This window comes from Macaca fascicularis, chromosome 2, assembly GCF_037993035.2.
Source record: "Macaca fascicularis isolate 582-1 chromosome 2, T2T-MFA8v1.1".
Classification (NCBI taxonomy): Eukaryota; Metazoa; Chordata; class Mammalia; order Primates; family Cercopithecidae; genus Macaca; species Macaca fascicularis.
This window is the reverse complement of record NC_088376.1, coordinates 12,731,005-12,757,035: the sequence shown is the minus strand read 5'-3', so window position 1 is coordinate 12,757,035 and position 26,031 is coordinate 12,731,005. Positions and strand designations below refer to the sequence as shown.

At 35.0% G+C, this 26,031-nt stretch overlaps 1 protein-coding gene across 48 annotated transcripts in view; it reads left to right on the top strand.

The window, feature by feature from the left end:
- Positions 1-26,031, top strand: part of ARPP21 (cAMP regulated phosphoprotein 21) — a 157,427-nt gene that overhangs the window by 48,790 nt on the left and 82,606 nt on the right. For 30 of the 48 annotated variants that reach the window (XM_074030823.1, XM_015444963.4, XM_074030813.1 and 27 more), the window contains 6 exons: positions 701-845; positions 2,258-2,336; positions 3,017-3,076; positions 3,788-3,928; positions 20,232-20,340; positions 22,242-22,343. In XM_074030823.1, coding sequence (XP_073886924.1) covers positions 701-845; positions 2,258-2,336; positions 3,017-3,076; positions 3,788-3,928; positions 20,232-20,340; positions 22,242-22,343 — 636 coding nt within the window. The remainder of the gene's footprint in view (positions 1-700; positions 846-2,257; positions 2,337-3,016; positions 3,077-3,787; positions 3,929-20,231; positions 20,341-22,241; positions 22,344-26,031) is intronic. The other 18 variants (XM_074030826.1, XM_005545490.5, XM_074030824.1 and 15 more) reach the window with 1 other exon arrangement.

Here is a 26,031-nt window from a genome sequence, read left to right as displayed (position 1 = left end):
ATATATTATTTATGAAAAATATGATTTTACTTCCTACCTTTTCTAAAAGGCAATGCTTATTGTAACTATACATTATAATGATTTATTAATGGTATTTATAAACAATTATAATAAGTTTATGCCTAGAATTCCTGCAATTATGTAGTCTGCTTTTCATTGTAGTAGAAATCATTGTTGACCTGGGTCTAGAATCGAGTTTTTATTGCAAATTTGGTAATAGAGGCTTTCTTTATGTCTGTTCTATTTGTAATTATGATTCCTAGTATATGTCTGTCTTTGTGCCAATTTCCCCTTATAAGGAATTATAGAATAGAACTACAGAGTCCTTCTTTTTTTTTTTTTTTTAATACAATGGCTGTGATGCAAGCTTACCAATAAAGAAATTTTTTCTAGGTGTTTAAAAATAAACCCGTAGAAAAAAAATAAGTATTGTGATCTACAGGAATTCATCTTGGTTAAGGTTAATATTCATGAGGCAAAGTTTTAGTACTAGATGTTCCTTATGACCTCCCATTGACTCCTGAAGATTAAGTCATTTTAAAGGGCAATTAATTTTCTGACAGGTTTAATTTTTACCATTTAAGAAAAAAAATCTGCACCTGGTTTTCATTTTTCTATACTTCATAACCTCTATGCAAAATGGGAGCCAGACAGAGATTATTAAACCTGGCCCTAAATTATTATATTTTTTCCCCAACAGGAATCAATTCATTTACAGCTTTCCAGTTTTTCCAGCCTGCAAGAGGAGGATAAATCTAGGAAAGATGACTCTGAAAGAGAAAAAGAAAAGGATAAAAACAAAGATAAAACCTCTGAAAAACCCAAGATCAGAATGTTATCAAAAGGTGAATGTGAAAATGTTTCCTTAACTTACTCAATTTGGGCACACACGTAATCACAGAACATATTCTAGATTTCAAATGCATATTCACCTCCCACCAAACCCTGCATATAATTCTATACGTGTACGTATCTGTGTGTGTGTAAAAAATGTGAACTTGATTTTCTTTCTGTTTATAGTGTCATTACTTGTGTTGCTAGACAGGTTATTTTTAGGATCACATATTTCTTTGGATTCGCATTTTAATCTTCTGTTTTCAGTGACAAGCTTGTACAAGGAATAAATATAAATCTGCCCTAAATTTAGGTTTCTTGGATCGATTAACTTGGATTGGTGAACAGTAATGATACCCAGTTTGATACTCTCATGTTTATCTTAAAAGGCAGAGAGTGGATTAGCAATTCTCAGTTCATAAGTGATATGGTCCCTAAAGTACAGATGTATACGTCAGTGTAATACATGATTCACATTTTATCTGGCACAGAATTTAGTCTCTGCACGCATCTACTATCACATAATGTTTATTTAAGAAATACACACTTCTACTTCAATACCAAATCACTGTCCAAAAAAGTCATACCTTTACAAACTGAAAACCTACAATCCAAACGGTCCAAATTTTTGCCATACCATTGTACAAAAACAAAACTAAGTTGAAATGAAGATTACCATGAGTAAACAGTCTTGCCGTAGACTTAAACAAACAAACAAACAAACTGGGCAGCTGGGAAATAATAGAACATCTGGTCAACTGAGGAATGACAACCGCCTCTAACAGTTATGTGTTCTATAACCATACATCTACTTATAATTGTTTTTTCTGCTGAGGAATATCTAAAATTCAAGGTGTATATGACAGTCAAGAAGTTCAGGTTTCTAAAACAGTTTTAGAAATTAAGCTTTCGACAGCATTAGGGTATGTAAAAGTCTTGGGAATATTTAGTGTCCTGTATTTTGTACTGATTAATAGGTAGTCTCATTAGAGAACATTCTTTTTTTTTTTTTTTCACTTTCTTTAAGAGAAAAAGGGTTCCATGGGATCTCAAATCTTGAGAGCTCTCTCTTAGGTAGGAGTTCTGTCATGTGGGGTTTGTGCCCTTGCAATTTACAATGCAGGATGAACACATGATATTTGACTCCACCTCTCCCCCATACCCAGACTGTGCCCACTTCCCCTTGTATGACTTTTGGATCTTCCCATAGTCAGGATTTATTTGGGTGTTTTCAATCCCTGAATCTAATTTTCATCCTGATGTTATATTGCCAGGTTGCTAGTTTTGAAACATGTATTTTTATACCGACAGCTTCACCTAAAATTTATCTGAGCAGGGGGGAAGCAGGATAGGTTGGGGAAACCTTTTCCACCCCACCTTTCCACCATCATTCCCGACAACTCCGTCCTGCTATTTGTTTCAGATTGCAGCCAAGAATACACGGATTCTACAGGCATAGACTTACACGAGTTTCTGATTAACACATTAAAGAATAATTCCAGGTAAATTATTAAATAAGCCTCTTATTTTTAGAAGGATCAAATAGAATATTACAATCAAAGTTATTAATCCAACACTTCTGAGAAAGCCATTGTAAAATGCAGATACCTTCCCTGATGTCTTAAACTATGTCCTGCATTTTTTTTCTGCTAATGGTTTGCATGTTTACTTTTTATGGAGAGTCTTAGTAACTGGGTAGTTACCCAATTAATAAATTATAGTTTAACAGTTCTGCTTTTGGGATCACAAAGAGATACTGGCTGGGGGAAAAATAGTGAATAAAAATTATTGTTGTCAAATAAGCCAATTACGTTTTAATGCAGCTGTGTATTCATTTACAGTCAATACTTGGCCTTTGATTTGTTCCAGTTTCCTATGTATTTGAAATATACTACTTATTTGATGTGTTTTTTGATCCTAGTACTTTGCATGTCATAATTAACATTAAGACTACAAAATTTAGATATTTCAATATACTTCACAAAGGAATACTCTTAAATAATGAAATAATTTGTAATGAATGAAATGAAATAATATGTAAATGGTCAGCATATTCCAAAGAAGAATTAGGTATAAGTTTGTAGCAGCATACATTAATCTTTTCCATACATTTAATGAATTCTTTAGGTTTTTGAAAGTCGGACATACATAAAACCTTTGACATTTAACATTTATTTTGCAGGGACAGGATGATACTTTTGAAAATGGAGCAGGAAATTATCGATTTCATTGCTGACAACAAGTATGTTAAACTGCAATGCTGGTTAATTTGATGATGTATCCTAGTTTGCTACTGGAGTTAAATTATCCACTCTGGAAAGACTTAGGGATAGATAAAACATTGTTTAATATGTTCCTTGATTTGTTAAATGGAGACATTATTGGAGTTAGGAACTATATGCTGATGAGAATTGTTGCTTGGACCATGTGTGCTTCTGCTTGTTAAATTCCTGACAAAATGGCTATAAACAGTGGGCCGCTGATTAGCATAGAGTAGCTGTAACAAGAAGAGACCCTTTTCATTTTTATTATAGTTTTTTAATGGGCTCCAGCTGGCTGCAGTCAGTTATGCCTGAAAATAATTGTGCTGCTTCAGTGTAAACCGTGTAATGACACATCTCCATATAGACATCTGCAATCACGTATTATGTCACATCATTTGTCCTGTGATAAGGTATCATGGACTAAAATGCAATACTGTCCAACAGACATGACATTCTATTTGGCAAGAGAAATGTGCAACAATGAAACAAAGATGCTTATTATAGCATAATCAATAAATCTGTAATAAGTAGAAATTTTTTCTGGAAATTAGGACATTAAGTGATGCCAGAAATGCAATAGGCTTAGTGGTTTAGATGGAAGAGAGAGAGTTTTGTGTGTATACTTGTAAAATGTACTATGGGCAAAAAATGAAAATGCTGATTCCACTTTTTCTTGAATTATATTCCAGTAATCATTATAAAAAGTTCCCTCAGATGTCATCGTATCAGAGGATGCTTGTCCATCGAGTGGCAGCTTATTTTGGATTGGATCACAATGTGGATCAAACAGGAAAATCTGTTATCATCAACAAGACCAGCAGCACCAGAATGTAAGCCCCATCACTGTACTTATTTAGCGTTTTCTTTTTCTCCTATGGATTCATTTATAAGATCACAGTATAAAATTCACAGTACATGACATTTAAAATGTGCAATGTTATTTATCTCTTGCTCTTATCAGAAGTAGTGTGGCATTTATCTGTAGACGATTATCTGAGAACCAAGAAAGTTTATAAAATTCAGAAAATAAAGTGGATTTATTTCCTGCTCTTTTACATAGTTCCTGAAACATAATTCTCTTTCTTCCATCAGTACTCTGTGAAATTACAAACAAAGCTGTGAAAAATTTTATGTCAAAATATAAATTAAATTAAAAACAACAGATATTTTTAAATGACCATGACATACACAGAATAATTGTTATTTTCTTTCTTCTTTCTTCTGCTTTTTAGACATCTATCTAACCTAGAGGCAGAAGTCCTGCCTCTAAAACCCAATTCTACTTACTAGTTGTGTGACTTGGAGCAAGTCATTTAACATCTGCCGTCTCCATTTTTTTACCTGTAAAATGAGAGTTTTGAGCTACATGAAACATCTAAGACTTAGTTCTAAAAAGAGAATGACAAGTTTTTTCCCTTTAAAGTAATTGTTTTTATCGTAATACCTATTCATTGTTTCTTTGAGTCACCAGAAGCATAATAACATAAGTAGTCATTTGCTTTGAAGCTTGGAGCTGTTTTTCTTGAACCTATATATCTGTTGAGTACAGTACAAGCCACTTCTATAACAAAAGGCATGTTGAACTAAAAAAACGGCCCACAGAAAGCATCCATTTTTATAATTTTCTTTTTTCACAATGTGCTTGGTAAACTGTAAATTGCGTGCTCTTTAGGAATGTTAGTGAAGGGAGCTTTTGTGTCAAGCAGAGTATCATGGTTACAATACTCTATATTTTCTGCTCACCAGAGTTTGGGACAAGTGGGGATGGAGATGAGGCTGTTTCTCAATTCAAGCATCAGTTTGTGCTCAGCAGAGGTCAGGGGAAAGTCATAGTGAAGAGAGCACAAACTGGGTGATCTGGGACCAAGCATGGCTATTATTATTATCTCAGGGACAGTGAGCACTCCACTTCTGTGGGCTTCAAATTACTTATATATCTGCAGGATAGTTTGAACGGAATCATGTTTAAGGGTCCTTGAAGTTTCAGAACCATTCAGTCCTGTAGTTGCATTCTACTGTGTTAGCAAAACACATTTTAAAAATTTATCAGCTTCCTATTTTACCTGATTGTTTACACATGTGCCTCATATTTGACTAGTAGTAAAAATTAAAGATAACGTTTAAAATCCTTTATATCTTCCCTCTCCATCAAATATTCTTTGCTGTTGTTATAGTTATGTTGTTGTTTCTTATTCTTCATTTTCTTAATGGCTTTTCGATATCATAATGCAGGGACATGCTGATTGCAAAATAGAAAAGCAGTTGACTACTTCCTTGTGATTTTTTTTCTTCTTCTTTGTCTATAAGGTCATAGCAAACATGGAAAACTCCATAGGTCAAGTATATTAAATATGATACAGTTTCAACTGGTGGATAGTAGATTTATTTTTAATTCACACCAATTTTGCAATCACATAGTCATAAATACTAGTCCATATATTTTAGACATGTTCCCTTGGAGAATGGCTTTGAGAAAATTAAGCATTATATCAAGACTCCTGGTCAACTTTGAGTGCTGGTTCTAAATCTGATCTGCCCAGTATGGTAGCCAAATATGGCTATTTACATTTCGATTCACATTTATTAAATTTATATAAAATTTAAACTTTAAAATTCAGTTCCTCTATCAGGTGAGCCATATTTCAAGCAGCTATTGGATAGAGCAGATGTGGAACACTGATATGATTTTAGAACTTTCTATTGATCAGCCCTTTTTAAATCTTTGTGTTTCCTGCAAGTTCCAAATGCCACTGGAGAGCATAATTTCTCCTTTAAAACTTTTATTTTCTAGGTAGTAGGTATCATATTACTAGAATTTTTCACTTCTGGAAGAGTGCCAGTTTTTTTTTTTTTTTTAATGGCCATTTAAAAATAGACTCTATAGGTTTACACCTTTAGGAAGAGTTAGAAGTAAGTGTGTGCAGAGACACCCTCTTGAAGGTACAGTTGCTACAACAGGAAGACCAGGACTCAGCCTCTGGCTAACTCCTTACTCTTATACACCACCATTTAGACACCCCTTCATGAGTCAAAGCAAATCATGCCTAAATAAAAAAGGCAAGTAACTGTATGTCATGGACTTTTAAGGTATTTACTGAAGTATTGAGCTCAACAATGTTCAATTCATAGCTGTCAAGTTCTACTGTTCTATTCTAACTACACTGACCATCCTCTATTTGAGTGGCTCTTGAGGGATGGTGGTGGCTCATCCTCTATTTGAGTAGTTCTTGAGGCGGGGGTGGATAACTGATGTATTTTAGCACACGGAAAAAGAGGATGAATTAAATTTCTGTATCCAAATAGGAACAAATCACAGTTTTCAGAACCTGAGTCATTGTCATCAATTTTAGTGAAAAGAAGTGTTGTTTTGTGGAAAATTATTTTCAATTTTAAAAGTCTGTTGCCATGCTCTTTGGTGTTGAAGTTCAAAATGGGACATTATACCCAAAACATTCTATTCAAGTTCTAGGTGTCTTGGTTTTTTGGTTTTGTGAAAAATTTCAGAATTGTCTTATCAGGGCAATCAACATGTGTTGGTCAGGAGAACCATATTAATTTCAAACTATTTCTGGATTGAAATGTCTTCATTTACTTAAAGGAGAGAATACTGAAATGAGAGTTCCATGTGAGTTTTGTGTTTGGGGAATACTTTCTCAATGTCTAGAGTTTTAATGCTACTCCAATGTAAACACATGAAATGCATATTTTAATGACACTGTAGCCTGAGAGAAATGCAGAAAAATGTGGATTGAGGGTATTTTTGTTTACTAAAAGGTAGAGGGAAAAAAAAAACTTCCTTTTATATTTTTCTTCTTTAGTGACACTTCAATACTACTCTGACGTTTTTCTTCTTCAGTGACACTTCAATAGTACCCTGACATTGATGTTTAAATAATTGTAACTATTTCAGCTCCTTATTGGTTAGAATTTATTTCCCAGAATTCTGATTTTCTAGGTAATAGGCAGTTGAAGTAACTATAGAACGTGACTTGAGAAGGTTAGGTTTTTCATGGAGAAGAAAGAATTTCACATGAAGTTCAAAATATTAAGATCATAACAATATACTCTGTGAGGATTACATATGTGTGTGTACTGCACTGACTTCTAGTATTTTCAATAATATACCCAGATATAATCTATCTGCTCTTTTATGATGAAAAAACTTATCTCAGGATATACTTCTGTTTGTTAAATAACATCCCTTACTTATACTAACATTGCCTACTGCTTATTCATTTCACCACTTTACGTCTTGTAATAATATACGTTACATGAGGTAAATGTATATTATTACATTTAATACAAAAAAACCTTTACAATATAATAATTAAAACTTCATTTTACAGAAGAAGAAAATTAGGCACAAACTGGGTTTTAGTTTGGGGCTTACAGAGAAACAATGGTTAGCATGACTGGGACCTAAACCAATGTGTCTAATATCAAAAAGATGTTTTTAAATAATCTTATTCTCTTAAAACAAAAATACCCAGAAAATATTGAGCAGAGTCCTCAAGAAGAGTCCCTGGATTGGTTGAAAATTGTAATCCTTTTAAGTCCTTTGTTGTCTGATAGAAAACAGTGATTGATAGGTAAGATATTTTTGAAGATTAACTCAGTGGTATCATTAAGTAACGGAATCTCCCTACAACTTGATAGGTCTTGCTAGATTTGCTGTGCTTATTACTGCCACAAGATGTGATTTTTTGAAGGAATTCATATATATATTAATTATATCTAAATATATATTTAGATATGCATAATATGATATATATTTATGTAATATATAATATATAAAGTTTAAATAAATATGAAGTTTAAATAAATATAAAAATTTAAGCTTTACTCCATTTCACGCTTTTACTCTAAGAATGAAAAAGCTACATTTATTAATTATGTTCGTAAGGGGGTGAACCTATTTATTTTGTTATTACAAAATTACTGCCACAGCAATCTGATTGTTCAACTCCATGGATTTGTGCCACATCTACAAGAGCATTAGGTGCAGTGAGAAGCAATGAGACAAGATGGAAAGATAGTCGAAGTAAAGTCAACTGTCTATAGAGATTTTACATTAATACATTCCAGGTTTCTGTAAATCTTACCTGATAAGAGCAGAGATGTTATGTTTTTGCAGTCATATAATATACACAGACAAAACTTTCCAGATACTGAAAACACTTCCAGCAACTACAACTCACCAACAACAGACTTCAGTGTCGGTGATCACACAAAAAATTACGAGATAGGATTCTTGTCCTCAAACGTTTTACGCTATGGTTATAGATGGGGGAAGAACTTCAGAATCTCAGTCTTCTTAAAACTTGAAACATGTAGTGCAACTCTTTGTAGATCCAAAGTAGACACGTAACAGATATCTAGAGAATCACTCCATAATTGAAGGAACACTGTATCAAATATCCAGCAGAACGTATATAGCAGATTCACTGGGGACTACCTGCCCATCCATTTCATGGTTCAAATAGACATTTAGGAAGACTTTTAGAAAGGGTAAGACTTAAACAAACATCATGAGGAGGGGGATACATGGCAAACTGGAGTATGGGCTATAAAGGAACATGAGATAATAATATCTACATTTTTGGAGCATTTACTAAGAGCTGGGCATTTTGTTGAGACGGTTGTGTTAGGTTCTCACAGCCACCTAATGAAAAGGATTTTTTAAAATTATTTTTCTAACTTTACTGAAGAAATACGTACCGAAGGAAAATTAGTGAATTGTCTAAAGTCACACTGCTGCACAGTGGCAGCAGGATGCTAATTCAGGATATTTGGCCTCAAATCCAGGAGACTTTAAAATAATGCTGTACTGGCTGGAGGCAAATATGGAGACAATGATATTGTCAATGACAGTGGAAGGCTACATAAGATTGAATAGAATCTTGAAGGCGGGCAGCTCTTAGAGCTTTAGAACATGAGACTTGATGTGCATAACATGATACTTTCGAAAGGCAGGTCTGGTATTGACTAATGGGATATATTCAAGAGGAAATGACCAAGAGTATAAAGACCTGGGTGAGTGCTGCTGTCACCAAGGCATGAGGCTGGAGTTAAGAATAACATTTATGAGAAGTAGGAAGTAATATTTGTGTTCATTTGGGAAACAGTTCAAGGTGGTACTGTCACCTGAGCAAACTGATGCACTTTAGAGAATTAGTAAAGGAAGTCACCTTTCCTCCACAGCACTGCATTTTTGTTGTTGCTCAGAGCTAACCAGAGTAAGAACAGATTTGTGTATGTGACCAGTAGCCTCCAACCACACCTTCTGGTCTACAAATTGGGTCTTAACAGCTGGGACTCCTCTAACATATGGAGCCTCTGAGCTGAGAGGCCCTCCATGTTGTGTTCCTTCACCTTTAGTTAGTTCCTTCACCTTTAGTTAGTTCCTGTCTTCTATCCCATTGTAGATTGCCAGAAATATCTTTTGCCCTGACACTTTTTATTTTTTGATGGAATTTTTTGTCAGCTGTCAGGTTAGGTGATGATGATGAATGAGACCCTTGCTAGGGTGAAGGTATTAGGGTCCATGTTATTTTGATATTGTAAATTATAATTATAATGTATTCACTCCACATAATGTTACATTTTTTTATATTTAGGATTTAGGCTAAAAATATGAATAGTGATCTTATCAAAATATTTTAAATGCCACCAATATATGTGTCTTTCTATGTAAGAAATGTTGCCCCTCTTTTTCTCTCACTTTCTGATCTTCAGTTTCTCTCTCTTTTACTCATTTTCTGTGTTTGGCACAAAGCAGTTTATTGTTGTTCTGTTAGATATATTTTTAACCTTCCTCTTCTTCATCCCAGAGAAAGGATGCACACTTAGAGTGTACCATTGGAGATTAGAAACCATCCTCTTGCACAAGTGTTTTCCAAAAAGCCAAGATCAGCCACAGGCAATGAGAATCCCATGTATATCTGAATGTTTTTGCATATGTCAGAGGAACTGTTTAACTCAGCCCAGATAATTTTCATGTTAAAAGATTGTCATCTCTTGAACATTTTTTTCTTGTCTTTGACATCCACCCACTGTCATTGCCTCAAATCCCCTGCTCTGACAGTGCAGAGCAAAGAAAGGAAACAGCAAATCCACTGAAAGAGAGTGGATACAGGCCCTAGAAACTATGAAACAAAAATAGTGACCCAAAGGCATTGGTTTGAGGCTATACCTTAAGTGCCCAAGGACATAGCCAGTGATCCTGAGAAGTGTGAGCCTGGGTATTTTGCCTGGAGTGGTGAGTGGTGGGTAGTGACCATGGCAGTTCGTTTGTTGTATGTTCCAGAAAGGATGACTAACTGAGTTGGCTGTTTGGTAAATCATAAAAGCCATGAAACTCATTCTAGAACTAAATAAAGCTTCCCTATAGATAGAGCAATGGAGACCAATTGATTTTATTAAGAACCCCTGAAGTAATGGATAGTTATTACTACATCACCAAGAAGGATTGTGGGACTTTCCACTTTCTCAGTGGGTAGACCCAGACAACAGTGGATAGCAGTATGCCAAGGTCACAGAACGTCTACTGTGCTTAGTTTTCTGAAGAGGCTAAAGCTGAAAATGAGAACCCTTGGTGTTTGGCCCTTAAGCATTTCACTCCCTGCAGGTGATTAAGTACATTTATAACAAAACAAAATAAAGCAAAACATGCTTTTCCTTCCATGTTTATTATATTTATCTTCCTTTGGCTGGGAATGTGCATGGCTCTGAATAAACTGAGCAGCATCCTGATGTGGATGCTCCCTTAATCATCCCTGAAGAAGACCAAGCATCAATTTATTTAAGTGCCTCTTAAAAGTCTATGAGTGGTTGGTTGGCATCCTGTCATTTCTAAACATGGTAAATTTACTCTGCAGTTTTTACAGGAATGGCAGTGAAAAATCATCTGACTAGTTGCCAAAGATCAGAAAACCTAAGAATCACATTGTTCTCAGGAAAACTATGAAACTATTTGCTGAGCAAGACGCTTCATTTTTTAATCTATACTCAGGCTCAAAATGAGACTTATTTGTTCACACTGGTCAAACTCCATGTCATTTTCTTCAAATATTATATCTTCTCCAAATTATTATTCTCAAATACCTCAGAGAATATAAGATTCTGTAGATGACATAGGTAAATACCAGAAATATACCATAAGAAGGAACATAAGTTTGTGGTATTACTTTCCCTATTTGAAATTATTTATGGGCCTTTGTGTGTGAATGTATAATTAACTATTTTGGAAATGAAACATGTATATACATTCTATAACATAGTGTACTTCATATAACATTTTTATAGAGATTATCTGTGGAGTCATGATATGTTTAATAATTTTATTTATTTATTTATCTATTTTGCTCATGACATCCTAGGTAGATAAAGCTAAGCCATTTTACAGGAGAGAAAACTGAGATCCATCTCTGATCTTATCTAGTCAATTCACAGAAGACCAAGATCAAAATTCAGTGCTACTGTCACTCAGCCATGACTCCTGTCCTAAAGTTAGGGAAAGAGGAATTAGCATTAATAGGCTTAATACTCTCAAACAATGATGAAAAGTAAAGAGAAGTAAACCAAGCACTGTTCTTTAACTCGTACCTATTGATTCACTTATAAAAATTCAAATTTGCATTTTATTACCTTTAAAATTGAGCAGAGAACCAAATTAAACAACATCAGTACTAAGATAGATGACAAAACCATGATGCCAAAAAAAAAAAAAAAAGTCTCCAGAATCACCAGACACACTGGATTCATAATTGCCTTGGCATACTTAGAAGTGACACAAAACTCTGTTTCATGTTCTTAAATTATGTCAGATGAAAATCATTTCTCAAGTGTTCAGTACTGTGCTTTGAACATAAGAAGTATAGGCTATAGCACATGTTAATTCTTTTCATGGTTTATTTGAGGAGCCATGACAATTTTGATCAAAACTGTGTGTGTGTATGTGTGTGAATACAATAGTGTGTAACTACAAGAGTGTCTGTGTGTGTAAATACATATTGTGTATCATACAGTTTAGAAGTTGAAAGTTCATCATATACATACCTACTGCATATAGTATTGTCCTAAATGTATAATAGTTTTGGAAGAATCAAGATTATTGTGACTCAATTTCCTCAATCTGCATCTTTGCTTGCTATAGGCAGCAGAATTATGCCCAGTACCTGAGGGTTTCCTTGTTTCTTATAAATCCTCCTGTAGGGCTGACAGTCATTTTTGCACTTATAGTTTTGGAAGTCTTAGAGAATACTTGTAGGTGAGAGTCTGGTTATGTAGAATGAATATAATAATAATAATAATATGTTTTAATGTTCAGTACAACTCTTCAAACAATAAATTGGAATCTATCAAGAGCAGAGCACATTTATGTAACACATTTTATCCCACAACCTGACTTCTTCCAATGTACAGTCCTTCAGGTACCACAGAATTCGCAGAGGAGCTTAGCCTTTAACTTCCCAATCTTTACTTCCCGCCTTCTGGACTTCAAGCCAGGAAAATGAAAAATATATATACATATAGCTTTTATTTACACGTACCAAAAATATTTGGCAATTCCCTATCAAGTAAACTACACTAGTAACTGTGCCTTCACTGGGATTGAAATACTGTATTTGCATATGGGCTTCAATGGAATACTTTTTTATACAACATCACAACATATAAACGAAAAGCCTTTTGTCTCAAAACAACAACAACAACAACAACAATTATATTGAACAGTTACCAAAGAAAACATCACTTTCAGAAAAATATGACTACCATATTTGGAAAAACACAGATCAATCCATTATTTGAGTATTGTAATACAGATTATATTAATCCTACTTAAGGTTAACGCTAAGGAAAATTTTGAATCAATAATCATTGTTTTGCCTTTAGATTTTTTCTACTCAAAAAAATATGAACAGTGTAACAATAGTTTATAAAATTCATTAAGTGCTTTACCAGTGCCTAGCACTGGGCTTGGTAGCTTACTTGCATTATTGTGCATCTATGTAATCCTCCCAAGCAAGTTAAGTGTTATATTTTCTATTTTTTTACAAGAAACCAAACAACAGTGCTCTCCCTCCGGGAGGTTAAGTATGTTGTGAAAAGTCGCACAGTAAGCTGCAGAGCTGAACAGACATAACCGTTTTTAGGCTTGCTTCTCAGTGTTATGTCTGTATTCTTAAAACTATTTGAGTTATTGAAACTATTGCTATTTCAAATACAGTATGCTAGTTCATGTCCATTTCATATAAAGAAATTAGGTTATGTATTCAAATTCAATGGTTGTTTTCAGGGAGTGGAACTTTGAGCCATTGTATGTGTTAATGCTACTATCATTCAGTGTTATTATAGCACTGAAATGGAAGGGTGGAGAATTTAAAGAAAAAAAGAAAGGTACACCAATAATCTAGCCCTGACTTTATTCAGTTTATTACCACTGATAAGAAAAGCCTGAGATTAGAAAACTTGCAAGAAATTAGTACCCTGGAGCCAAAGAAGAAATCACTCATCATCAATTCAGTGTTGGAAGTGAATTCAGCATGCAAAGTGTTGTGCTCTTCTGTCAAAGTAGCACCAGAGAGAAGTACATGATCAAATATATTGAACCAAATATCACATTTGTAGATTAACATTAGATTATTTGTTTATAGGTTTACCTAGAAGATACCACTGGAGTTTTTGAAAATTTTATTTTATTTTTTTATTATATTTTAAGTTCTAGGGTACATGTCTAGGGGTGGAGGGCTGGGGGAGGAAGAGCATTAGGAAAAATACCTAATATTAATGATGAGTTGATGGGTGCAGCAAGCCAACATGGCACATGTATACCTATGTAACAAACCTGCATGCTGTGTACATGTACCCTAGAGTTTTTGAAAATTTAAGGAGCCTAAAATTGTCCTAGGCTAATCCTAAATCTTTATCATGATTGAGATTGATGATGAATCAATCAATGGTTGCTATTTGGTGGAATCATCAATTTTAGGCTAATCCAAAACATTTCAAGTTTTACATAGTGGCCTAACAATCTGTAAAATGATCCCCATGTAAAACTTGAAATGTTTGATAAGTTCAAGAACCTAGGCATATATTTGATGTTATCCTCATATTTTAAAACATTTGTGCACAGCATTTCATAGATAATTCATATAAGATCATCCACATATCATTTAGAAGAATTGGCATTCTATAAAGTAATTCTATTGTAGACATAATTTTTCGTTTGTGGAAATTCTAAATGTATAGGTAAATTTGAAGAAATAAGTCTGTTTTGCTAAGCTAAGTATATCTGATGTGTGTGACTCTTATGTGCTGTTGCCAACACCATGCTCAATATAGATAATCAAGCTCACAAACCTAGTATATAATATACCAGGTCTTAATTGCATGCGATTACTTTCCCTTTTTAAAACTTCATGTTTTCCCCTTTTTTTCTTATCCTTATAATCTTTTTCTATAATATCATTATTTAGTCTTCTCCTATAGATAAGAAAAAAGAGATCTTCAGAGTGGACAGTGTTATTTAGTTATTATCCTTATATTATCATTAGTAAATGGATGTTTTTATATATACAGATCAAAAAGGACATAGCAATAAAAAGAGTGAGTGGCAGGGTAGGAGTGGTTTACATATTCTAGAAGGCCTTAGAAGCAGGAAGCGTAATTAAATCTGGTATTTTTGGCCGGGCGCTGTGGCTCACGCCTGTAATCCCAGCACTTTGGGAGGCCTAGGTGGGAGGATCACGAGGTCGGAAGATCGAGACCATCCTGGTCAACACGGTGAAACCCCGTCTCTACTAAAAATACAAAAAATTAGCCGGGCGCGGTGGCAAGGCCCCTGTAGTCCCAGCTACTGAGGAGGCTGAGGCGGGAGAATGGCGTGAACCCGGGAGGCGGAGCTTGCAGTGAGCCGAGATTGCGCCACTGCACTCCAGCCTGGGCGACAGGGCGAGACTCCGTCTCAGAAAAAAAAAAAAAAAAAAAAAAAATCTGGTATTTTTAAAAGTAGCAGTGCAGTGGAACAATTGAGAATTGGTTTGACAAAACAAAATATCTAATGCCTATTTTAGGTGATTGTAATAATATGTGCTATGAAAGAATATTTTCTAAATATCCAAAGTATGTGAATATTTTAATTATCTATTATCCAGTAATTGGGTGCAAACCACTACTAAGTTTTTGAATTGTTTTTCTATCTTTTTAAGCTAATAATTTTCATCATTTTGTTGTTATAAAATAATTATTATTTTCATAATCACAAGTATATAAAAGGTTTAAAGTAAAATGTCCTGTTATCCCACCATGAGACATACTTACTCCTAGCATTATTATTCTTATATATTATAGTTTCAACATAAATATGATCAAATCATATCTACATTTTTAATTGCTTTTCTGTGTTACTCAACATTATTGGATATAATTTTATAGAGTCACATATCATACATTACATACCTTAAAGTGCTTACCTAATCTACTATAGATTTTCGCTATTTTGCTGTTGTGAATGATAGAACTCTGCATTCATTTATTATTTTCTTTGGACTCATTATTTAAAATGGAACCACTTTGTCAAAACAAAATATTTAAAAATGTTTGAGTCTCCAAATCCACATAGCCAAATTGTTTGCCAGAGCAGAGGTGCCAGTGTAAGACATGTCTTACAAATGCATGTTGTTTTCAAATGTTGTGCTTAATGTTGTTGTTCGTGAAAAGTCTTATGTTAAAGGAGAGTTAAAGAGTTGGTTTGCATGCCTCTGCTTATATATACAGTACACTATAGAAGCAGAGAAGAATAAAATGAATTTTCCAAGGGTGTTACAAAATTTGGAACAAGAGTTTGAAAGATGCTAATAAAGAACATTGGCTACTTAGCACTGCACATATTAAGTTTATAAGGTATAGTAGTCTCATTTAAAAGAAAACAAAGTGGTATGAAATGACAAACTGATAATGCAAATTGTGAGATACACTTATTTAAAAAGAAGAGCATAAGACTTTCCTATTTTCAATAAAATACATCCAAAATGTACATATTTTAATTGAAAATGTTTGAAATATTAAGGGAACAGTGTCATTAGATTTCTCTAATTTGTTTGATTATTAAAATGCTTTTGATAGGTGTCTTACACCATAAACATATTTTATACTGTTGCGCATAGAAACTTTTATTTGTTGAGATATGCATGCATACTGATAACCACCTTTCAGTTACTCAGGGTGAAATTCAAGACTTCTCTCTATGACTCTACATATTCAGTAGAATTGAATTCTTCATTTATATTTGGAAAATAAGGGAAGGATTAAGGTTAACTGTTTGGAAGAAAAGTAATAAATCCAGTCTTAAGAACCTGGCAGTAAGGTAAATTATTAAAATACTTCAAGATAAGAAAGATTAAAAACAATAATAATAATAGGTACTCATCTATTTCAGGCTTCGAGGGGAAAAAAAACTAAAATTGGAAATGAATGACTAGAAGACAAGAGTTTGATTATCTTCACTCAGCCACACTGTTTCTCAATTCATGAACTATGCCTAATTAAGGGACAATGAATAATTAATTCTGACTCTTCAAAGGTTTCATTGGGGTTGCCAAGAAATTGACCAGAAATGCCAGTGCTATTCACTACACATGAACAATAAGTTTCACAGTAGTTATGTGCTACAAATTGTGGAAAAACATATTTTACCTTCAGAAGAAGAAAGTATTTTTCACCTAGAATGAGCATTACATTTATTTTCCATGCTTTTTTGATGATAATATAGAGAAAGATAGAAATAATACCATATGTACTAAAATCTACCAGAAAAAGAAGTTAGGCATGAATGATGCAGGGCTGTAAAATATATAGTAAAGTCTAGTCATCATTGATTTGATAAATACCACAACCTTTTGCAGTTTTGAGAATGTTTTCATCTAATTACATTCACATATTAATACATTAAAAGTTACTCATTACCATTTTAAATAAAGGTCTACAATACATTGGTTTAGTTCTATTCATTTTATTGCTTAGAAATAATATTGCTATGGTGGTAAATTAACTGTGAAAGGGAGTTGAGTTTTCAAAGCTATAATATAATGGTACATTACCAGTAATTTTTAGTCTAATCACTTGCAATACTTCAGGTATATGCCTCAGTTTGCATGAGTTTAAACTGCAAATTTGCTCTTTAGTGCTATAATCATAAACAATTCTCTATCAAATCAACCTAGAAAAATTTTATTAGATTCACTTGATTTTTTAAGCAAAATTCTAATAGTTACTCTATGATCATTCAATATTTCTGGAAAAATATAAAAGGATTAATAATTTGAACTATTACATTCCAGTATTTGAAAAAATCCTAAGGTGTTTGAAATGCAGTTATTAAAGATGCATCTTGCATAATTTGTGTCAGTGGGAAATATTTTTGCTCTAAATAATATTTACATTATTAATTAGAATAAGCCTTTTGATTACTTTTTAGTTATGTTGTAGATGCATTTTTTCTAAATATATAAGAAACAAATAAATGACTACCACAAAGAAATGGAAATGATATTTTTAAAATAATGTTTAAATAGCTGTTTTAAAGTTACAATGACACTTGAAACTGAGAAGTTCCCAAACTAGGAAAGCCAAAATTTTCATTTTCACTTCCATGTCTTCCCAAGAGACACTCTCTGATTTAAAACAAACAAAAACATTTGTTTTTGTAACATGATTAATTTTGGTCAATATAAATAGAAACATAAATCTGATTTTTAAAGATCTTACTAATGTTCTAAATTTGAATGTATACTCCTACTAACCAAATTCTCTTCTGATGTATAATTATAGGATTTAAAATTTTTTATCTTATTAAGTGACTTTTTTGTCTGTCCCTGAATTATAGTGATTTATGAATAGCTGTGGTAAATGTTCATTTGTTTATACATTGGTTAATTTATTTATTCAGCCAAATGCCTCTCAGGTACCAGGCATGGTTCTAGGCACTAAGACTTAAGTATTTAAAAAAGACAAGGTCTGTACTGAGATGAAACTTAAATTCTAATTCTGGTTAGTATGCTGAAATCTCACTTTAATGCTTTTCAACCTCAATAAGTCAATCTATAACAAATTCACTTTATGCTCATGAATCAGAAAGTTCACATTCTGAGATCATTTTATTTGTAAATGGACAATTACAGACTATTATAAACAAATACAAACAAAATTTCTGTAAATTTAGAAGTTAGTAAATCATTTCACTTAGCTGGAGTTTATCAGATTACAGAGCTTAGGGATATTAGAAGACACCAAAATAGTATTGATACAATCAACATCTGTATTTAAGTCAGCATCCTAATTTCACTTGCTATGGAAAAAAAAATGTGTAACAACATATAAGTATTGGTTGAAAATGTTGGAATGCTTTAAAAAAATCTAGAGAATTGCTAGTGTTTACAGGGACCTGCAAGTCTACACTGTAATATCTTTACAGTGTAATAAGAAATTGAAGTGTCTTGTGACTATGCTACACTGAAACATGTTTAATTTATCTACTGTAAATGGCCTTTTCATTGTAAAGTACAAGTTTACTTCTCTAGAATAGTAATTTCAATATGTCGTATTAGCACTTTCAGGTTTTTGGTTACATTTTAAGTTTGGTGGAAAACATTTACATTGAAAACTAGGATAATTTGTTGGAGGATTTTGGTTCTTTATTTTTGGGTTTGAGGGTCTTCAGCCCACTGTGTACAATACAGAGGAACAAAACTGAGTCTCTGGAAGGATGTGACCAGGCTGTGTGATGCCTGTGGCTTACTGGGCAAATGCATAAACGTGAAATCAAAAGAAGCATGGAGGGATGGTTTCCTTGTCTTTAAAAGAGGCAAAATATATTTGCTTCTGCACCGAACTTTTATTGTAAGGATTGAATAAGATATTGACACCATGTTCCAAAAATTATACTCAGTTTACAAAACTCTAACGGATACTATTCCAGTTTTTTGCTATTGTCTGCTCATCAATATTATTACAATTTATGTACACATATTTAAGGAAAGAAAGAATGCTTCTCATCAAGATTTGAATTATACATTTAAACTTCTTTATTTTCGAAGTGCTATTTGCTTATTTTGGAGCTAGGAGTAAATGATAAGTTTCTCTTAATTACTGGTCACTCACATTACACAACAGACTCTGTGAGTGGCTTCCTAATGACTCAAAGCATAATGAACCCAGCAGGGACAGAAAACCTTCTAGGCTTCAGAAGTAATACATCAGATATGACAGAGACCCTTTAATGAGAGTCATAAATTTTAACTGTCTAAATCAGAAGCAAATGTTTTAGCACTTCCTCTGTGGATGAACCCAAGTCCAGATCATGCACTGAGTTCTGTGGTCTGCAATGACAACTATGGGAAATTAACAAGGAAATGGAGCCCTTTCCTTTAATAATACCAAATGATTAAGAGGACCTAAAAAAATCAATTGACTAATCAATAGTGTGTAACTGCTTGAAGCATTTTCCCCATGCTAATCAGCCATTAAGTTGTTTAAACTAAATACCTCCAGTTTCTCCAATTACTGAACTGATTTACAAGACATGGTCAAGGGTGTCAGAGTCTACTGGAGTCAGATTCCAGAGCGTTTGTTATTGGAGGAGACAGACAATAGTTTTTAAGTGATCCTCTCTCGCTGTATGGTCCAAAGACTCTTAAAAGGGAAGGTGTGATAGAAGATATTCTGTCGGTTTCCAGACATTGGTGAATTAATGTGTTACTGTCAAGTTCTAAACATGTATATTTGTTTGAGAATATGGTCAGGAAGTTATTTGAATTCAGGAATAATAGAAGTCAAAATAACTAAAGAAAACATCTATACAATATATACAGGAAGGCCTTTAAATTTTTTTCTCAATTTCAGCCATGATGAGCAGCATGTAGCAAACAAGACCCCAAATTCAAAACAACAAAAAGTATTCTAACAACCTGTGAAGTGACATATCATTACCTACCTGTATATTGCCAGCAACTCTAATATCAAAACCACTTGTGAACTTTTAAGTTAAATGACACTGTGGGGGAAGAACAACACTAAGAAATAACTTTAAACAAGGGGGAAAAACTTTTTTATTGATATGTTTTACTTTGCTGGCAGACCAGAGCAAAGGTTTTGTGAACATTTAAAAGATGAAAAAGGTGAAGAATCCCAGAAGCGGTTTATCTTGAAGCGAGATAACTCTAGTATTGATAAAGAAGACAATCAGGTTGGTTCTCAAGTTTGAGAGTGGCTGACATTGTTGTTTTTGAAGGTGGGCTGACTGATGTTCTTGTCGTCCCTCTGTTGTCCCTGCCTTCCCTCCGATCCTCCCCTGCCTCTGATACCACTGTCCTATCTCCAACCTCCTTCTCCTCCTTGCCTCCCCCTTTGGCATTCAATGGGTAGCAAAAAAAAAAAAAAAAAAAAAATGTCCTGGTTGCTTTAGCAATGGCTCTGTGTTGGGCTGCATGGGTGGTGCTTGGCGCAGTTTCTGCTGCATGTCTGGGGGGGTCGGGATGCCACAGGCTCCGAGCTGTGGAGTAAAGCTTTGTCAGTCGCATTTCCAGATGTCTGTGTAACTATGGCAGTCGTTCCACTCCCTACAGCTTTGTCCTTCAGTTGTGCACAAATTGAGCTGGATTATCAATACGGACCGATGATCAACCGGTGTAGCTGTAAAGAACAAACCTTGTTATGGTGAGGACAGGTGGATTTTGCAACTATCCTAAAATAAGTCTTCACAGAAAAGAATTGAGTTCATGTTTTAGTCTTTTATCCCCTCTCCTTCCCATGTTTTATGGTCCATGTAAATTGTCTGCTTGTTTTGCATGAAGTGTAGCAGAACTTTATCCTCGTGTATTTTGCTTGTGACAAAACATGTTGTTCTAGAGTAGCCTTATTTGTGGTACCTGGACAGGAGTAAAGAGGCTTTACTAAATCTCTTCTTTAGATGGGGGCTGTGGGATCCAGGGTGACTAGAAGAAAGCTAAGTAAATGGCAAAAAAAAAAAAAAAAAAAAAAAAATCCCACAAATTTTTAAATGATAATAACAATAGAAAGTCATATAAATGCCATTACAATTATACTTTGTGTCTCTGACAATCAAAATAGATTTTTTTGAAAATGACTTTGCTTTAGAATTTTTAAAGGTAAGACAGTGTGCATCTCAAGTTACCATTTTAATCACTCTCAGTGAGTCATTCAGCCAGTATGTGCATCTCTGACGCACTTTTTGAAAACTTGTTCATCATTTGTATCTCGTTTCCTCCCACTACCACCAAGCTCCACCATGGCTCCTGTTGACTATGAAACACGTGCCTGTGTCATGTTTAGTGGGTGTCTGTTGAATGGATGGATGGATGTGGTTAGTGCAGAGCAGTTTGTGAGGAATGGAAAGAATAGATGGAAGGAGACTTAAGATTCAGGAAGTAGTTCAGAAAATAGGAGAAAGAACAGTCCTCATGCTGGGTTCTTTGAAGCATTACTTTAGAGTTGTTGGTATTGACTCTTGTCAACAAACAGGTTTTTAAATTTTAGCCTGTAAACCTGGGGTCATTCATTCTATGCTAAATGCAATTCGTAGGATCAGTCACTGAATGAATAACACAAAATAGAAGGTGAAGTGATAGTGTCCACATCTTCCTTTCTCTTCATTACTTTCTTTGCTCACTTGCTTTTTCTCCAGTCCCCAAGCTTTCAAAATGATTTCTTCCCTCAGCCACTTTGAACTAGCCACTTCCTCTTTTTTCACCGGCATTCTGCCTCCTTCTGAGGTGTCAGAACCACACAGGTAAGCAAGAGAGACAGAGTCCATCAGTGATGAGCCACCATGTATGTGAATTGGCTGAATACCTGAGGCACAGTGAGGTGAACTCATTTTGGAAACACCTGTGCTATTGCATCCAGCGAGGAACCAACCAGCAGCAGCAAACACCTCTCACTACTGCATGTCATGCACACACTTGGTACATGCACCCAACACAGCCTCCTCAGGGAACAGAGAGAATGAGGCTTTTCAGGCTCCATTTGTTTAAGTGAACATTTATTATTCTTAGCTGACAGTTGCTTAACCGCAGATTTCTAACAACGCAACTTGGATAACCCTCCTGATTTCTTTTTTCTGTTCAGCAAAACAGAATGCATCCATTTAGAGATGACAGACGAAGTAAATCAATTGAAGAGAGAGAAGAGGAATATCAGAGAGTGAGGGAGAGAATATTTGCACACGATGTGAGTAGTTGTTTTAATTGCCTCTTTAGTGCACTCCTTCCATCAGCAGTAAGGCTTCCTCATTCCCCAGACAGCGAGGTGGCAGGAATAAAAAGCCTGGAGCCAAAGAACAAATCAAACCGAAGAAAACTAGAGGTGATTTTGGAGAAGGATCTGGTTCAGGGAAGTGATAGAAACCTAGCCAAGGGTTTGGGCATGTTCTTAGGATATGACTGGTGGGGACACATAGAGAGGTATGATTTTGGTCAGTGATACAGACCTTAAGTACAGAGAGCGGTTGTCAGATTTGAAGAAATGCCTTCACCTCCACATTAGCCAACAGATTACCTACCTAGGGTTGTTTTCTTTTTAATAACAACATTGTACAGGGGAAAGAATTACAAAGAAGAAAGAATCTGTTTATCTCACACACACATCCATATACAATGAGTGTTTTCTGGGTTCTTAGCAAATACGGACATTTCATTACACTAAAGTTAGATTGTTTCTCCTCAATTCCAAATCAGATCTGTGATCAGTTTGTCAAGGGAATAATCATAAAACAAATCCCAACAACAACAAAAAAGGTTGGAATTTTTTATCTTTACCCGCTATGGTCAAGATAAAATGCAATTAATTAAACATTGAAAGGTAAAAAAAAAAAAAAAATAGAGGCTGGATTTAAACGCAAGGAAAAGGGCAAGCAACTGCCATAGCGTTTTCATTTCATGCAATCATTTAGCAACCTCCTCAAATGATGTGGGTTCTTCACCCTGCCTAAGTAGAAGTGTGAGCTCCTTTGTAAGACTCCGTGGCCAACGCTGCAAGCTTTGCTAAGTCTGGTGGAATATCTGATCTCCTGCTATGATCTGCTTCTGGAGGCCACACAAAGCCAGCCCAGAGAAGTAGGCTTCAGTGCTTGACTTGGAGGAAGACTGCTGTCCTGAAAAGTTTCAGGCCAAAGCCAGTTTCTCTGATCTTCCAGCTGGTGCTGGTTCCTTTAATATGAAAGTGCAGGGGAGATTCAACCTCCTCCACCACTGCACTTCTTTCACGTTTATATCCCGCCCCCCCCACAACCCCCGCCACCTTTCCTGAACACACTGAAATAGAATTTTGATGATTGGATAATCCAGCTAAGAGCTCTGAAATTAGGAGAGTGAGAGAGTGAGGGAAATGGAAGTTACCATAGTTGGAGGTCTGGATGCAATTTTAGAAGACTCTGCATATGGGTAGGCTACTTAGACTTTTATTATGGTCAGAATTTTAGATAATGCAAAACACAGCCTGACATATGGTGGGCCTTTAATTGTGCTTGGTGGATACAAGAATGAAGTTATGAGAGGATCTATTCCAGTCATAATAGGATAAGGATGCCTACAGTGGCCTGGGAAGTAGCATTTGCCTGTCTGAAGACCTTCATAGAGCTTCATAGAGATAATTTTTTTGAAAGCTAATTCATTTTTTATTCTTATTCTCTCTCTCCTGCTCTTTCTCCTCAAACACACACACACACGCACGAACACACACACACACACACACACACACACACACACACACACATACATTTTCCCTCACCCTCTGGTCCTGGCAGGTCAAGTAATTTATGAATGAGTTATGTTGAAAAGAAAATACAAACCCCACCTAAAATGCACAAACAATATTATGCTCTTTTTAAAGTTGTGTCACATTGCTAGACACTTGACAGCTAGGTGACAGAAAGTCTGTCACTGATGCCTGTCTGTGATGAAGATGACGCCTGTGCTGCTTATTTCATTTGCCAACTCTCAGGTCCAAAGAGAGGTCACAGGGAGACAGGGTCTGCATGACTTTCTTTATACATTGCATTTCCCTACAACCTTGTTAACGAGATTAACAGCTGGGGATCTGGGTTGAACATTTTAGGCAAGTGTTGCTATTTGAAGCATCTGTGCCCACATGCTGTATCAACAGTTTTTAAAAAATAAAAGCACATGTAAATGTGAGAAAGCTTAAATGTCAAGCTATTGCCATAGCTTTTTTAATCCATGAAATCATTTGGCAACCTTCTTTAAAATGCTGTGGCTTCTTCTCTCTGTAGGAATGGAGGTGTGAGCCCCTTTGGTAGCCTCTCTAGTGGCCAGCTTTTCTGGCTTTACTAATTTGAGTGGAGGACCAGCCTGTTTCTAGCATGCCTTTTAACTTGATATCGTAGGGCAGGGGTTTAAATTGGCATCAGATACCCAGACTATGCTTATAGAAGGGCTTGAAGGATTCAATGAAATCCCAGACATCATTTGCAAATCATGTTCATGAACATGTGTGCATTTTTTAAAGAAATGGTCCCTATTATATATCATATTCTTACAAGTTTCCATAACCCTTAAAAGGTTAAGACCCTTTCTCTTAGAGGGCAAGAAACAACCAGTGTCTTTCTCTCTATCTGTATAGTTCTGCTAGAGATATGTATTCATACCACTGCTATTTTCTATGTGTTAGCTATTTATTGTCTTATAACAAAAAATTCCAAAATTTGGCAGCTGAAAACAAACAAAAAACACTCACAGTTTTTATGGGTCAGGAGTCTGGGAGTGGTTTAGCTGGGTGATTCTAGCTCAAAGTCTTACATGAGGTTGCAGTTAAGCTGTCAACTGAGGCTGCAGTCACCTGAAGGATTGATCAAGTGGTTATCTGCTTTCAAACTCTCTTACATGATTATTGGAAGGCCTCAATTCTTCACTGGCTATAGGCTGGAGATCTCAGTTCCTTACAATGTAGGCTTTGATAGGCTGTTTGGTGTCTTCATGACATGGCAACTAGCTTCCCCTAAGGAAAGTGATTTAAGAGAGAAAGAGAGAGAGAGCCCAAGATGGAAGCCACAGTCTTTTATAACCTAATCTTGGAAATGATATGTCTCCCCAGCTATGTTGTCTTGGACACTCAGATCCACCTTGGAACAATGTGGGAAGTACCACACAAGGTTGTGAATATCAAATGGCAGGGATCATTGGGGGTGACTCTGTTTAAAGAGACTATTACTATATCCTCTATTGACACAAACATAAAGCCAGCACACTTTAGGGGACCTTCATCTAGTACTTCCAGATCCCCAAATGATCATTACCAGTGCCCAAATGGCTGAGGCACAAGATCATTCTTTCATAAGATGATAATTACAGTATATTAAATCAATTAGAGAACAAATGCAAAGAATCCAGCATAAGGAAACTATATTACAGAACTCTAATCTTTTTCATAGCTGGGCTTTAGTTTAGTTTCTTCATCATTTGAAAACGGAGCTAACAAAGCAGCTCTCCTTGGCAATTATTATTTAAGTAGTGGAGTTATTCAAACAGGTTCAAATATTGCTTAAATGTATTGTTTTGCTACTTGAAGTAAAAGTAGAGAGTTCAGAAATACTTCCTAGTATTTACAATTTAGCAACAGTCAAATTTATTCTAATATCAGAGACATTCTTGAATATTGTCCAAATATATCTTGGTGTCTAAGGGGCGTGTGTTTGTGTGCATGGTGTGTGTGTATGTGTGTGACAGAGAGTGACTGAGACAGAGAGAGAGAGAGAGTACTTTTGTATACAGGCACATAAAATATGTGAGTTGCTTTGGGGATTTTCCAGAAACAAATTCAAATCCACTTTGAGAATTTTGACATCTTGAGATAAGACACATTTCTTCATTATTTGAGAACTAAATAGTTGTAAGTCAAAACA